At 42.6% G+C, this 16,047-nt stretch overlaps 1 protein-coding gene and 1 long non-coding RNA gene across 6 annotated transcripts in view; one reads left to right on the forward strand and one right to left on the reverse strand.

The window, feature by feature from the left end:
* The window catches only part of LOC122564716 (uncharacterized), a 61,574-nt gene extending 59,580 nt beyond the window's left edge, over positions 1 to 1,994 (reverse strand). For 2 of the 5 annotated variants that reach the window (XR_015759535.1, XR_006315980.2), the window contains exon 1: positions 1,151 to 1,887. This is a non-coding gene — a long non-coding RNA (uncharacterized LOC122564716). Of the gene's footprint in view, positions 1 to 1,150 lie in introns of all 5 variants that reach the window. The other 3 variants (XR_015759533.1, XR_015759536.1, XR_015759537.1) reach the window with 2 other exon arrangements.
* The window catches only part of kcmf1 (potassium channel modulatory factor 1), a 129,613-nt gene continuing 115,476 nt past the window's right edge, over positions 1,911 to 16,047 (forward strand). The window contains exon 1 of the mRNA XM_043719754.2: positions 1,911 to 2,095. Within this exon, the coding sequence (XP_043575689.1) occupies positions 2,080 to 2,095 (16 nt within the window). The 5' untranslated portion in view covers positions 1,911 to 2,079. The remainder of the gene's footprint in view (positions 2,096 to 16,047) is intronic.

Consider the following 16,047-nt stretch of genomic DNA (forward strand, 5'->3'; position numbering starts at 1 on the left):
TCTCCCCCATCCACTGCTTAGTGTGAACATAGTTTCATTAATATTTCTAGAAGTACAGTAATTACTTCCACAATCCTTGGTTTTAAAACAGTCCTTCTCCCAATTCAGCTCACAATCAAAAAGAACTAACAGAATGTGGTCTTTATGCTGACTTGTAACTTTTACGTAGGTGCCAAATGAATCGAGTTTGATCATGGCTATCTTGTCTGAATCACAAGGTCATGGGTCCTTAAACTACTGCAAATGGTTGAGCACAATTATGAACTGTTGCAGGGTTAGAGCTGGTCAGTTTGGATGATCTATTAGACAACTCTCTGTCTGCCTTCTCATGCCACAAGAAATATTGTAGCACAATTCTGAAGATTAAGGGTGTTCTGACCAACACGTAAACTACAATTAGAAAATTATTTGATCAGGTACTTTATTGGTGATTTTGGTACACTGATGTCCAAACTGGCTGCTCTGCCTGCTTTGGTCATCAATAGCAACTTTTTAAAGAAAGTAATTGGCTGTGAAGCATTAGGGGTATCTGAAGGAATGGGTAATAGGCTATATAAATTTAAATTCTGCATAACGGCTAGCTTTTCAGAAAGCCAAACTCGTAATTGAAAACATGAAAAAAATTTGCATTTATACACTCTTTCACAGCTTCCCTATAAAGACAAACAACTGAACAAATTTCCATATACAAACATTCAACAAACAAGACTCATGACTCCTAGATATTTTTGTCAGTGATGTTGGCCAACAAACTAGGAACAATTTTCTTGCTCATTATCAAGTGTCCTTGGTACTTCCTAATAATCAGAAAGAGGGAACAAGCCCCAGTTTAGCATTGATACGTTGGCAAATGCATGCCTACTAACCCCTCAATTGGAAACCTATCCATTCAAACAAAGAAAGTCATATGACTAACTAAAAACAAACCATTAACTATGATATTTAAGATAATCAGAAAGTCGTTGTAGATAAACTTATATATAGCTACACAAAATATGCAAGTTGAAAAAAGGGGACAAATGGTTAGTTGATAGGTAAATCCTATTGAAGTTTGTCGGCAGTTCTGACTTTCATGTCTAAAAACATGCTTAGGTTTTACCAGTCATGTCGTCATCATATCCTTATTTGACGACAAAAAAAACAGGCTTACCCGTAATTAATTCAAGCTGTAAATTGCAATGTAGGAGCACCTAATACAATCCAGTACACTTGGAAAGAGTTAGCTGATGAGTCCCGATTTTTGCATCAAAACTGGGCATTCCTTCCTTCAACCAAAATCAAAAATTGCGAGAGAAACTAAGCAGGACTGGCAGCATCTGAGGAGAGAGAAACAAGAGTTAAGGTTTCGGGCCCAGTGATCCTCTTTCGGAATTGATAGAGATTGGGGGAGAAGTGATATTTATGTTAATGCAGTTTTCTTTCTCCTTTTTAAGTAATTATTCGATTATCTTCCCAAAGTTCCCGCTGGATGTAATTCCTTCAAGGGAACAGGGCCATTCCAGCCCAGACCGATGCAGCGAATGCAATTCCGAGTGGGACGACTCAGCAACGCTCTCAGGGCGGACGAAACAGCTGCACCACCGCCGGTTCGGCCGTTAAAAAGATCGGCCGGCCAACCGGGCGCGCGCGGAGTGGCGGGGCGAGGTGGACGCGATCTCGCGCGGCGTTGACGGCAATGCCGCGCGCGGCCACGGTCCCACCGAGTCCGCGCGTGCGCGGGTTCGAGCGCTGGCGCCCGTTTGCGTTCCCGCTGAGACGACGTCAGCCCCAGTCCACGCGGCTCGCGCGCCCGCCCGCCCCGCTTTCCACCACTTCCCCCCCCCTCCACCCTCCACCACCACCACCACCACCACCTACCGCGCGCTCAGTGTCCGAGGCGGAAAACAAAATCTGACCGACCGAGCTCAGCAACAGGAGCGGTGGCTGCTCTTCCTCCTCCTTCTTACCCCCCTTCCGGCAGACAGCAGCAGCAGCTACTTCCAGCTTCATGACCGTTTGGCCCGGTAGTTGTCGTAGTCGGAGCTCGGTGTTGAGACGCTGCGTGGGAGCCAGCGGGCCCGCTGTAATCGTGTGTGTAGGATGTCCCGACATGAAGGTGAGTGCGAGAGAAACTGAGGCGAGAGGCCCGGAGAGCAGGCCGCTACCCTCGGCCTGTGTCTGATTAGTGAGCTGCTAACCACTAGGCCCCGGGTGGGGGAAGAGGAGGAGGAGGAGGAGGAAAGGCCGCTCCCCGGTCTCTGTGGCGCCGGTCAGCGTCTTGTTTTTGATTTTTTTGGCCGTCGCCGTGCCCGGTTGTCACCCAACGCACGCCCTCCATGGGCCTTGTTCCTCCCTTCCCTGGCTCCGAATGATTGCACTGTCATCAAGGTGGCCGGCGGGTCATTGCGGCCTGGGACAGGCTGCAGGCCTATTCGAGGAAGCCAAAACTGTCTCCTGTCTCAGACACAGACAGAATTGACAGCTTCACACCTGGGAAGAAAACAGGCCGTGCGGACGCTGCGTCGTTTCCGGGGCTCTCGCGTTGTAGGCCTTGGGGCACCGGTGTCGGGTAGTGTTGCATCCCCAGTGTCGAGCCTGAAAGCCGGGTGTGATTATACTTAAAGTATGTCAAAGTTTCCCCCCTCATGTTTGTTGTGTGTGGGTCATCAGTGACCAACTTGATGACATGGCGAAAGTTGATTAAACTTTCTGTCAAAACACAGCCCTTCAGTGCTGCAGGAACCGAATTAATGTGGATTTATCCCCAGTTGGGTAGAATAGATAGGACGTATCCATTCTATTTGAAGAACTAATATCATTATGTTTTAAATTTTCGCATGTTTCATCAACCTGTACATATCAAGGAAGTATAATTGACCAACTTTTATAACTTTTATAGGATTTTGCACATTTGGGGAAGTAAAATAGTGATAAATTTTATAATATATGTGTGATTTAAAGATACAAAAGTTTCAGCATTTGGGGTTCAAATTTTAAACTATTGTACATTTCACAGGCCTGTTGCAAACAAGGCAGCTTTTGCTTTGAGAAGTTGCAGTAAAAATGTAAATATCATTTGGAAATATTCTGCAATCATAATTTCAGCAATAGTTAGAAATATATACTTTTTATCAGCATTGATTAAACCACAATCCATATTTTACTATTCCTCTAAGAAAATAGAGCAGTTGTTCATATTAATTTTGCCAGGAAAGGTTGGGCAATTTGTTGTTGTTTTTGCAGTTGGAATGCTATCAGATACCAAGCAATGTCTAGTTATTTAAATTAACAGGAGAATTAATTTTCTGTGTCATGCAATAAACCCCCAACAAGAGTTCATAACCATATACATATTAGTGCAAGTGCTGGTCAGGTGTAGCAAAATAAAAAGCATATCCAGGATAAATTATTAAAATTGTTATTGCATATGGTCAAATACTTTCACATTAAAAAAATTTACTTGGCTTAATTGAGTGTTTCCTTTTTTTTGCTTTTCCCAATATTATTACAAAGCAGAAACAAGGCAGTCAGCCCAAACAGTTTGTGTTGATGTTTACCATCCAATGGGCAAATAATTCTAATCAATTTTATCCATTGTGTTCCCATATCCCTTTCATTGCTTTGCCTTCATCTGTTCCTACAGTCCAGTCTTGAATGTTTGAAGCTTCTGCCTTCAACACTAATTGTGGAACTGAATTCCAAGGCCTCGTGGCTCTAACAGAGTTTCTCCTGTTGTCTTGTAGAACTCTTGCACTTAATGTTGAAACTGTGACCCCTTGTTCTCAACTCCTCAATGCCTGCAGATGCTATTTGTATCGATCTTGTCCAATTGTTCATAATTTTCTGTTGTGGTGGCAGCAAGTACAATTACAACACTTAGGTAGTAGTAGGTCAGATTGGGATGTCTGGTCGGCACAGATGAATTGGACCAACTAGTCTACTTGTGCTGAATGACTCTGACTGTGTTTCCCACATGCCTTTTTATGCTGAATAATAAAGATGAAACTTTTCTAATTTTTCTTAGTATTTGTTTTCCCTTGCGCTAGACAAAAGATCTGTAAATGTGGCTACTCAATTTTCTTAAGGGAATTGCCATGGTTGTGCTTCATTGATCTTTGTTCTTTCCAGCTACTTTTTTTTGGTTAAAATAATCTTAAGATCCTGAAATTCAAATAATACATCCCCTTTTTAGAGAAGATCATTGTTTAGATGTACGTTCTTGAGGGCTTGTTATATGAAACCTAATATTGAAAATTGTTCTAACTTTAAACTGTCAGCAACCATATATAGTTCTGTAATCCAACAGTAACAACAGCATTAATAGAAATATCTCCTTATGTACATATAAACTGTCATACATTTCTGAACATTTGAGATTCTTTTGGCTATCTTTGCAGACTATAGATGATGCTGGTTGATGCAAACAGAATGTTATTAATTTTGTTGCAGTTTATATCTGCTGCAAATAGTTGTTTCAAAAATCCACAGATTTTCTGTAATGACTTATTACAATGTGACAAGTAATTGGAGTTATTAGCTTTTTCTGGATAGTTTGAATTTTGCTATCTGGTAAAGTCACTGTTATGACTTGCATTTTACTTTTGTCAGAACTCTAGCTTAAATTAATTATAGTTGAGGGGAGGGATTGGAATTGAGATGATGTTGATTCCATTTATGTGCCATGGTTCCAATTGTATTCAGTTGGTATGCAAATTTTAATAAGTTTATAATTTTATCACTTAATATTGGAAATGCAGAATTGTAGAAAGACTCTTGAGGATGGGCTCAATTATTAAGAAAGCAATGAGCTCAGGCACGATCTATTTAGGAAATGGAGAATTGAAGTTAAGTTGGCTCATTTTATCGAATGTTATGTTCTTTGGCTAGTTATCCTCAATTCTCCTTTTCCACCCACAAATAAGTTATTTTCTGATACTTGATTGTAGTTATGAATTACTTGAAAAAATATTTGTTTTGATGAAATTGGACAGGTTTTTTTTTTCATTTAAAAGATTGAGACATTCACAGACTGACAATTCAGTGCAGAATATAGCTATGATTTCTACTCTGGAGTAAATTGATTCCTTTGATTATTCATTGCTTTGTTTGAATGAAAGAAGTTATGCTATGCTTGGTTTACGAGTGAAAATAAAAATTGTTTGTTGTTGGCATATCTGATGGCAAGATGATATCATCAATATAAGTGCCCCAGGTCTGTTATCGGAACCATGTTTAAATACTAAGTCTGCTGATGGAGATGCTTTATGTCCATGGTACCAGTTAAACCAGTTACAGCATGCATTGTCAGTATTAATCGTGCAGGTCCTTTAAGGCTGAGAAAAGGTGATGCTCATTGAACGTTGAGTTAAATCAAGGGCCCTCTTGTGGTAGCAGTGGAAGCATCCCTGCCCCTGGACCGGGAGGCTTGGGTTCAAGTCCCACCTGTTCCAGAGGTGTGTAATAACATCTCTGAACAGGTTGTTAGAAATATAGGTTAAATTTAAATTAAGAACTAATTCTTAAGGTCTGCTTTTGCAGTAGTAGTGTTTCTACCCCTGAGCCAGTTCAAGTCTCACCTTTCAGTGGCATGTAATGTCATCACTGAGCATATTGATTAGAAAATGTATAAAATAAAGTTAAGTTCTTTCTCAGTGCTTATGGCTTCTGGACAGGGAAATTGTCCAGGAGGGAAAGGTGAAAAGTGGTGTTCGCACTATGCAATGGATTCAGAATAAAATCTTTGTAAATAGCTGAATGTGTTTTGCTGCCTAATTCAACATGCATCACCTGTCTAAACCTGCTAGTTATTTATTTTTGTGTAATCTTTGGATGAACACATTTTGCAGTGTATCAACAAGTTTAGCTTCTGCAAAAGTACTGTTGTTTTCTGTTTGGTTAATTGATGGTGCTTAACAAATAAGAGGATACGGACCCCAGGAGATTGTGATTGCAGGAGGATCCTGGGGACATTAATATTTGCAATATTATCGGCAGTGTGGTAAAGTTTTTTTTGAATGAGGTGGTTGGGATTTTGTGAGTTGGAGATGCTCAAAAGTTCTGACCAATTTTAATACTTGTATTTGCAAACATTGAGCTTTTTCCACTTGGTGACAACATTCAAATCAGATTCTGAATGACATCCATCACAACTCTTGATCTCTCAACTGCATTTTATTTGACTTGACACTTGGTCTGACATTGCAGAAACTATCTCCAACTAAGTTTTAGGAAGACCATTGTCTTTGGCCATTGCTATGAACTCTAGTACCCAGGTGCCCATACTATCTTCCTTCCTGGCCGTTGTTGGTGACCATGACACCTTACTTGACCCTCAACTGAGTTTCTCTTATCCTGTCTAACATCAGGATCATCTACTTCCACCTCTACAAAATCACCTTTCTTTGCCATTTGCTTTGCATATCTGTTGGCACCTCACTCATGCCTTTGTTCCATCCAGACTCAACTTTTCTAGTACCTCTCCTGGTTGGTCTTAGGCTTTAAATTTAAGCTCATCCAAGGTCTGTCGTTGCATCTTAACTCTCTCCAAGTTTCAGTCACCAGTGACTTGCGCTTACTGAACTAAATTTGCTTACAATCCCGCATTGTCTCAGATTTTAATTTCTCACTCTTGTGTTCAAATATCACTATTGTCTCATCGTTCCATATCTCTGTTTCCATCTCTGTTCAACTCTTTGCAACCAATAATTCTGGCATTTTGTTTATCCCTGATTTCCTTTGCTTTATCATCGATCACAGTGCCTCCATTTGTCTAGCCCCCAAATTCTTGAATATGTTCTCTAAAGCTTTCTGCTCCACAATGTTTAAAAACACCATGTAAATGTAAATGTTTTTAATGTTCATTATCATTCCCTGATTCCATATTGATTTCAATGAAGAGTGTGGGAGGGCATGCCAAGAGCAACGTCAGGCACAGCTTGAAATGTTTCAATCTAGTGAATCCATAATATGGGACTTCTTGCATGCCAGCATTATAGGCAGCAAGTGTTAGAGGGTTATACAATTCCACAGTCATCGGATCAGATTTAAGCTCTGCAGACCTGCCATATTCAGTCGTGAATAGTGGTGGAGGATTAAACAACTAATAGGAGATTGAAGCTCCACAAGTATCTCCAGCTTCAAAAATAGGGGGAGCCAAACACATCTGTGCAAACTAGAAGTGTGAAGCATTTGTAAAATGTTTCACCCGGAATTGCCAATGATCCATCACAGGTGCTGGCCTTCAGCTAATTCTGTTCCCTTCGTGCAATATGAAGAAATGGTTGAAGGTACTGGATACTGCAAATGCTATGGGCTGTGACAAGATTCTGGCAATAATGGTGACGACTTGTGCTCCAGAATTTGTTGCTCCCCTGGCAAAACTGTATCACTGACATGTGGCAAATTGTTCAGGTATGTCCTATACACACACAGTAAGACAAATTCATCTGGCCATTTACTGTCCGATCAAACAGAAGGTGATGGAAGGTGCCAAAAATGGTGGTAACAAGCAGTACTTGACATTCCAGTTTGGATTCTGCAATGTTCACTCAGCTCTGACTTCATTGCAATTTTGGTTCAGACATGGACAAAAGAGTTGAGCTCCAAAGATGAGATGAAATTGAGTGCCCTGGGCAACATTTGACCAATGGCGCTATCAAGGAGTCATTGGGGAAGGGGGAGCTTGCCACGGGTTAGAGTCTTACCTAGCATAAAGGAAGATGTTTGCTGTTGGTGGAGGTCAGTCATCTTGGCTCCAGGACATGTTACTCAGGGTAGTGTTCTAGGCCCAGTCATCTTCACATGCTTCATTAAGACCTTCCTTCCTCATGAGATCAAGATTGGGGATGTTCAGCAAAATCCATAACTCCTCAGAAACTGAAGCAGTCCATGATCAAATGCAGCAAAACCTGGACAATACCCAAGCTTCGGCTGGCAAGTAACATATTTATGCCAAACAATTGTTAGGCAATGACTGATTCCAACAAGAGAACATCTAACTATCATCTATAGACATTCAATGGCATTGATATCGCTGATTCCTCAACCATCAACATCTTGGGGGTTAACTTTTGACTCAACTGAACTGGACTAGCCATTTAGTAATGTGGATACAAGAACAGGTCAGGGACTAGGAATCCTGCAGTGACTAAGTTGCTTCCTGACTCTTCCGGTCTTGTCTGTCATCTACAAGTCAGGAGTGTGATGTTATACATCCCAGTTGCCTGAATAAACAAAGCTCCAACAACATTTGAGGAGCTTGACACCATCCAAGGCCAAGAATTCTGCTTGATTTGCACCACATCTGCAATCATTAACTCTCCACCAACATTGTTCCAATGTTCAGTCTACAAAATCCATACCCATTCTCCAAAGCTCCTTAGTGAACACTTTCCAAACCATAACGAAGTGCAGGGGTAGCATATACCTAAAAACACTGCTATCCACAAGTTTTCGTCCAAGCCACCTACTATTATGCCTTGAAAGTATGTCATTCCTGCAGTATGCTGCATCAAAATCCTGGAACTCCATCCTCAACAGCATTGAGTGTACTTGCATTTTATAGATTGCAGCAGTTAAAGGTGGCTACTCAATACCACCTCCTTTAGGGCAATTAAGGATGGACAATAAATGCTGTTCCAACCAGCATGAATAAATTACGAAAAACATTTCTAATGTGATATAGCACGATGGGTGTAATTTTCAAATTGAGATTAACATTCCTTATGGAGTCAATAAATTTTAACTCAGTTGGTCATTTAAAAATTAGTGACAATGTTTATATTTCATTCTCTTCAACAGCTATTCTTTCACATTTAACTAGCACAATCCAGAGAGAGACCTAGTCAGGCAGGTAAACAAACACTTGTAAACTTGCAAATAATCAGTCTTTGATGCAAGTTTAAAAAAAACTATACTGACAAAGATTGGATAAATTATGCTTGTTGTATGGTTTGTACCAATTTGGTAAAACAAAAAATTCAACCCAAGTGCATTAACCAAATAGGCCATTCAGCTGAATGAGCCTGCTGCATCATTCAATTAAATCATATCAGTCATCTACCTTGTTATCTCCAAATCTTTTGATATCATTAGTCTGCAGAAATCTATTGATTTTTGTCTTTAAATATGCTCAGTGATTGAGCCTCCATATTCTCCTGGGGTAGAGAATTCACGTTCAAAGTGATGAAATAACTCCATCTCTATCTTTACCTTATGATAAGCGGTAGGATATTTATGTCTCCTGCTTTTAGACTTGCCATCCAGGAGAAATATTTTGTATATCCACCTTGTCACGCCCTACAGAAGTTTAAAAATAAGTTTCAAGAAGGTGACCTCTAATTCTTTGGAACTCTATGGAATACAGACTCCGTCACCTCAATCTCTCCTCATAAGACAATCCCGCCATCCTCGAGATTCATCTGGTTTACTTCCCTTTGTACATCTTCTATAGCAAGTGTATCCTCCTTGTGAGAAGGGAACCAAGACTATTCAGTACTCCAGGTGGGGTCTTAGTAAGGCTTTATATTTCAAGCAAGACATCTTTTTACTCCTGTACTCACAGTTCCCTTGTGATAAAATCCATTTGCCTTCCTAATTGTTTGCTGCATCTGCATGCTAACTTTAGGAAGGATTCTGGGTAATCCAAGACTGAGGATGAGACAAATTTCTTGTAGTAACAGGCTGCTGCTTTTTTTTTTGTTGAGGTATTTTAGGTGTTGAAGGTGATTTCCTCGAATTCCAGGAGCCGCAATTATTGTTTTATATGCTGTTCCATTGTTTTGGAACTTTAAAAAAAAGTCAAAACAATAGCACTTTTAAAAGGGAGAGGAACAGATAAAGGCAGTACATGGTGAGGTCAGTGCAGGAGAGAGAAAAATAAACCCACACTGCTAGCTGACACAGCAGTGAACTTGTGCAGTTACTGCCTTTACTGTTTGAATTAGTGTATCGCTGGACATCTGAGTGCGTCTGGGAAAATTAACAAATGGTGAAATTCACAACTAATCTTGGAGGAACCTGTTTGTGAGAGGTCACAGCACAGAAACATAAGTAAATACTGTAAGACCATACTTTAAAGTAAATCTGCAGTAGTGAGTAGAATGGATTTGTTCTTGGTTATGTTTTATTGAGATATATCTCTTGATTAAACTTAAAAATATCAGCCACAAGTATGAAGTTAGCCTGGAGCAGTGTTGTGTAGAGGAATAAGACAGTGATATTTTCTGGGTCTGTAGATTGAAAGAAGCAAAAATGGCCGTGCTCTTCTTGGATGTGGGAGTTTATTTCATCCTTACTAACACTCAACATGGGAGCCCCCCATGGTTGTGTACTCAGCCCCCTACTGTACTCACTGTATACCCATGACTGCATCGTCCAATACCAGACTAATGCCATTTACAAGTTCATTGATGACACCACCATAAGTCTGTCAAATCTCAAATGGCGATGAAACAGACCACAGACGAGAGGTGGAAGATCTGGAAAAATGGTGCACTGAGAACAACCTAGCTCCCAATGCCGACAAAACCAAGGAACTCATTATTGACTTTCGGCAGGATATCACTCATGCCCCCCTACACATCAACAGCACAGAAGTGGACTGCGTGGAGAGTGTCAAGCTCGTGGGAGTGGTCCTCCAACAAGCTTTCTTGGACTCTTTATGTGGACGCATTGATTACAAAGGCCCAACAACATCTTCCTCAGGCAGCTGAGGAAATTTGGCACGATGGCAAATACCCTTCCCAACATTTATAGGTGCGCCATTGAGAGCATTCTGTCTGGATGTATCACTACCTGGTATGGCAACAGTACCATTCAAGATCAGAGACTTGTTACAGAGAGTGATGAACTCTGTCCGGGCATTGACAAAGGCCAACCTCCCATCTATAGAATCCATCTACCAGGCCTGCTGTCAAGGAAAGGCCACCAGCATTCTCAAAGATCCATCCCACCCTCGCAATATTTTTCTACAACCTCTACCATCAGGGGGAAGGTAGAGGAGTCTGAACACGCACCAACCAGTTTAGAAACAGTTTCAATCCTACTGTTGTTAGAATACTTAATGGACTCTCAATTTCTTAACATTTGCCTGTATCTGTGTTTTTTGCTTTTGCCACTGTTTACCTATTATTTCCTTATCTATGCTACTTAACTATGTGATCTGCCTGTATTGTGCGCAAGATGAAGCTTTTCACTGTGCCTTGGTACACGTGACAATAAATTAAATTCAATTTAGGGAGAGTTTGCATATTACGGAGAATTATATCAACCATAAGTGCCGTTGGTTGTGAATCCTATCAGATTAAATGAATCGGTTGGAGAGACCGTTAGAGGCAATGAGGAATTACATGAGGGGATGTGATGGATGGCAGTTACAGGACGGGAGAAAAGTTGCAGATACAGTTATATAGATGGGTAACTCCAGGAAAGGTAAGAGAGGTCAGCAGGTAGTGCAGGAGTCTTCTGTGGCTATCCACATTTCATGCAAGTATGCTGTTTTGGGAAATGTAGGGGGTGATGGATTCTCAGGGAATGTAGCATGAACAGCCACATTTTTGGTATTGGGACTGGCTGGAATGCAATGAGGGATATGTCGGGTTATAAGAGATCAATTGTGTAAGGGGACTCTCTAGTCTGAGGCACAGACAGACTTTTCTGTGGCCAGCAGCAAAAAAATCAGAATGATGTGTTGCCTCCCTGGTGCTAGGATCAAGGATGTTTCAGAGAGAGTACAGAATGTTCTCAAGGGGGAGAGGGACCAGCAGGAGGTCATAGTACACATTGGAACCAATGACATAGGAAGGAAAAAGGATGAGATTCTGAAGACCGTTAGGCAGGAATTTTAAAAAGGAGATTCTCAAGAGTAGTAATATCTGGATAACTCCCACTGTGAGCTAGTGAGGTAGGAATGGGAGGATAGTGCAGATGAATGCATGGCTGAGGAGCTGGTGTATGGATAATGGGAATCTCTTCTGGAGTAGAAATGACTTGTACAAAGACAGATTGCACCTGAATTGGAAGGGGACTAATATACTGGCAGGGAGATTTGCTAGAGCTGCTGGGGAGGATTTAAAGTATTATTGTGTGTGTGGTGAGATGGTGGGGCCCAGGGAGATGGTGAGGAAAGAGATCAATCTGAAACTGGTAAAACTAAGAAGCGAGTCAAACAGTCAGGGCAGGCAGGGACAAAGCAGAGACCAAGATGGGACTGATCAATTAAACTGCATTTATTTCAATGCAAGAGGCCTAACAGGGAAGGCAGATGAACTCAGGTCATGGTTAGGAACATGGGACTGGGATATCATAGCAGTTAGAGAAATGTGGCTGAGGGATGGACAGGACTGACAGCTTAATGTTCCAGGATACCAATGCTGCAGGAAGACCGAAAGGGAGGCAAGTGAGGAGGGGGAGTGGCGCTTTTGATAAGGAATGGCATTACAGCCGTACTTGGAGAGGATATTCCCGGAAATACATTCAGTGAAGTTATTTGGGATAAACTGAAATAAGAAAGGGATGCTCACCTTTATTGGGGTGCCCCCTGTACCTAGATTACACCTCCTCCCACCCTGCCCCCTGTAAAAATGCCATGACCTGAGTTCATATTCCCAATTCCTTCGCCTCTGCCACATCTGTTCCAAGGAGGACCAATTCCACTACCGAACAGCTAAATGGCCTCCTTCTTCAAAGACCGCAATTTCCCCTTCGACATGGTCGACGATGCTGTCCACTGCATCTCCTCCACTTCCCGCACCTCCGCCCTTGAACCCCGCCCCTCCAATCACCACCAGGACAGAACCCCACTGGTCCTCACCTTCCACCCCACCAACCTCCGGATACATCGTATCATCCTCCGTCATTTCCGCCACCTCCAAACAGACCCCACCACCGGGGATATATTTCCCTCCCCACCCCTATCAGCGTTCTGGAGAGACCACTCCCTCCGCGACTCCCTCGTCAGGTCCACACCCCCCTACCAACCCAACCTCCACTCCTGGCACCTTCCCCTGCAACTGCAAGAAGCGCAAAACTTGAGCCCACACCTCCCCCCTCACCTTCCTCCAAGGCCCCAAGGGATCCTTCCATATCCATTGTAAATTCACCTGCACCTCCACACACACCGTTTACTGTATTCGCTGCACCCGATGTGGTCTCCTCTACATTGGGGAAACAGGCCGCCTACTTGCGGAACGTTTCAGGGAACACCTCTGGGACACCCGGACCAACCAACCCAACCGTCCTGTGGCTGAACATTTTAACTCCCCCTCCCACTCCGCCAAGGACGTGCAGGTCCTTGGCCTTTTCCATCGCCAGACCCTGGCCACACGACGCCTGGAGGGACAGCGCCTCATCTTCCGCCTAGGAACCCTCCAACCACATGGGATGAATGTAGATTTCTCCAGCTTCCTCATTCTCTCCCCCCCCCCCCCCCCTCCCCCACCCCACCCTATCTCAGTCCCAACCCCTGGATTCAGCACTGCCCTCTTGACCTGCAATCTTCTTCCCAACCTTCCCCCCCCCCCCCCCCCCCTTCCAGCCTATCACCCCCACCTCCTTCCACCTATCGTATTCCCAGCGCTTTTCCCCCCCCCCACCCCAACTTTTATCTCAGCCTCATTCCTGAAGGAGGGCTTATCCCCGAAACGTTGCATCTCCTGCTCCTCGGATGCTGCCTGGCCTGCTGTGCTTTTCCAGCACCACACTTTTCAAATCTGGTCTACAGCATCTGCAGTCCTCGCTTTCTCCTAATTGTATTATCGCCCCCCCCCCCCCCCCCCCAATAGTCAGAGGGAAATTGAGAAACAAATTTGTAAGGAGATCTCCGTTATCTGTAAGATTAATAAGGTGGTTATGGTCAGGGATTTTAACTTTCCAAACATAGATTGGGTCTGCCATAGTGTTAAGGGTTTAGATAGAGAGGAATTTAAGTGTGTACAAGAAAATTTTCTGATTCGATGTGTGGATGTACTTACTAGAGAATGTGCAAAACTTGACCTACTTTTGGGAAATAAGGTAGGGCAGATGCCTGAGGTGTCATTGGGGGAGCACTTTGGGACCAGCGACCATAATTCTATTCGTTAAAATAATGATGGAAAAAAAAGACCAGATCTAAAAGTTGAAGTTCTAAACTAGAGGAAGGCTAATTTTAACAGTATTAGGCAAGAGTTTTCAAAAGTTGATTGGGGGCAGTTGTTCGCAGGTAAAGGGACGGCTGGAAAAGGGAATCCTTCAGAACTGAGTGAGTGAGTCCAGAGACAGTATACTCCTATTAAGGTGAAAGGAAAGGCTGGTAGGTGTAGGGAATGCTGGATGACTAAAGAAATTGAGGATTTGGTTAAGAAAAAGAAGGAAGGTTATGTCAGGTATAGACAAGATACATCAAATAAGTATACTCATACTACCTTTATACTCGAGGAGAAATCAGGAGGGCAAAAAGGGGTCATGACATAGCTTTGGCCAATATAGTTAAAGTGAATCCAAAGGGTTTTTACAAATATATTAAGGACAAAAGGGTAACTAGGGAGAGAATAGGACCCCTCAAAGATCAGCAAGGCGGCATTTGTGTAGAGCCACAGGAGGTGAGGGAGATGCTAAATGAGTATTTTGCATCAGGATTTAATGTGGAAAAGGACATGGAAGATATAGATTGTAGGGAAATAAATGGTAACATCTTGCAAAATGTCCATATTACAGAGGAGGAAGTGCTGGATGTCTTGAAATGCATAAAAGTGGATAAATCCCCCAGGACCTGATCGGGTGTACCCTAGAACTCTGTGGGAAGCTAGGGAAGTGATTGCTGGGCCTGTTACTGAGATGTTTGTATCATCAACAGTCACAGGTGATGAGCTGGAAGACTGGAGGTTGGCTAACATGGTGCCATTGTTTAAGAAGGGTGGTAAGGACAAGCCAGGGAACTATAGACCAGTGAGCCTGACGTTGGTGGTGGGCAGGTTGTTGGACGGAATCCTGAGGGACAGAATGTACACTTATTTGAAAAAGCAAGGTCTGATTATGGACAGTCAGCATGGCTTTGTGCGTGGGAAATCATGTCTCACAAACTTGATTTTTTTTTTGAAGAAGTAACGAAGAGGACTGATGAGGGCAGAGCGGTGGGCGTGATCTATGTGGACTTCAGTAAGGCATTCAACAAGGTTCCCCATGGGAGATTGGTTAACAAGGTTAGATCTCATGGAATACAGGGAGAACTAGCCATTTAGATACAGAACTAGCTTGAAGGTAGAAGACAGAGGGTGGTGGTGGAGGGTTGGTTTTCAGACTGGAGGCCTGTGACCAGTGGAGTGCCACAAGGATTGGTGCTGTGTCCACTATTTTTCACCATTTACATAAATGATTTGGATGTGATCATAAGAGGTATAGTTAGTAAGTTTGCAGATGACACCAAAATTGGAGGTGTAGCGTACAGCAAAGAAGGTTACCTCAGATTACAACGGGATCTTGATCAGATGGGCTAATGGGCTGAGAAGTAGCAGATGAAGTTTGATTTAGATAAATGTGAGGTGCTGCATTTTGGGAAAGCAAATCTTAGCAGGACTTATACATTTAATGGTAAGGTCCTAGGGAGTGTTGCTGAACAAAGAGACCCTTGGAGTGCAGGTTCATAGCTTCTTGAAAGTGGAGTCGCAGATAGATAGGATAGTGAAGGTGGTGTTTGGTATACTTTCTTTTATTGGTCAGAGTACTGAGTACAAGAGTTGGGAGGTCATGTTGCGGCTGTACAGGACATTGGTTGGGCCACTGTTGGAATATTGCATGTAATTCTGGTCTCCTTCCTATTGGTAGGATGTTGTGAAACTTGAAAAGGTTCAGAAAAAATTTACAAGGATCTTGCTGGGGTTAGAGGATTTGAGCTATAGGGAGAGGTTGAATAGGCTAGGGTTATTTTCCCTGGAGCGTTCAAGGCTGAGGGATGACCTTATAGAGGTTTATAAAATCGGATAAGATAAATAGACAAAGTGTCTTCCCAGAAGCGGGAGAGTCCAGAACTAGAGGGCATAGTTTTAGGGTGAGAGGGGAATGATATAAAAGAGGCCTAAGGGGCAACTTTTTTCA

The sequence above is a fragment of the Chiloscyllium plagiosum genome, unplaced genomic scaffold (genome assembly GCF_037043375.1).
Source record: "Chiloscyllium plagiosum isolate Xiang-an unplaced genomic scaffold, Cpla_swu_hap1 HiC_scaffold_2, whole genome shotgun sequence".
NCBI classification, from domain to species: Eukaryota; Metazoa; Chordata; class Chondrichthyes; order Orectolobiformes; family Hemiscylliidae; genus Chiloscyllium; species Chiloscyllium plagiosum.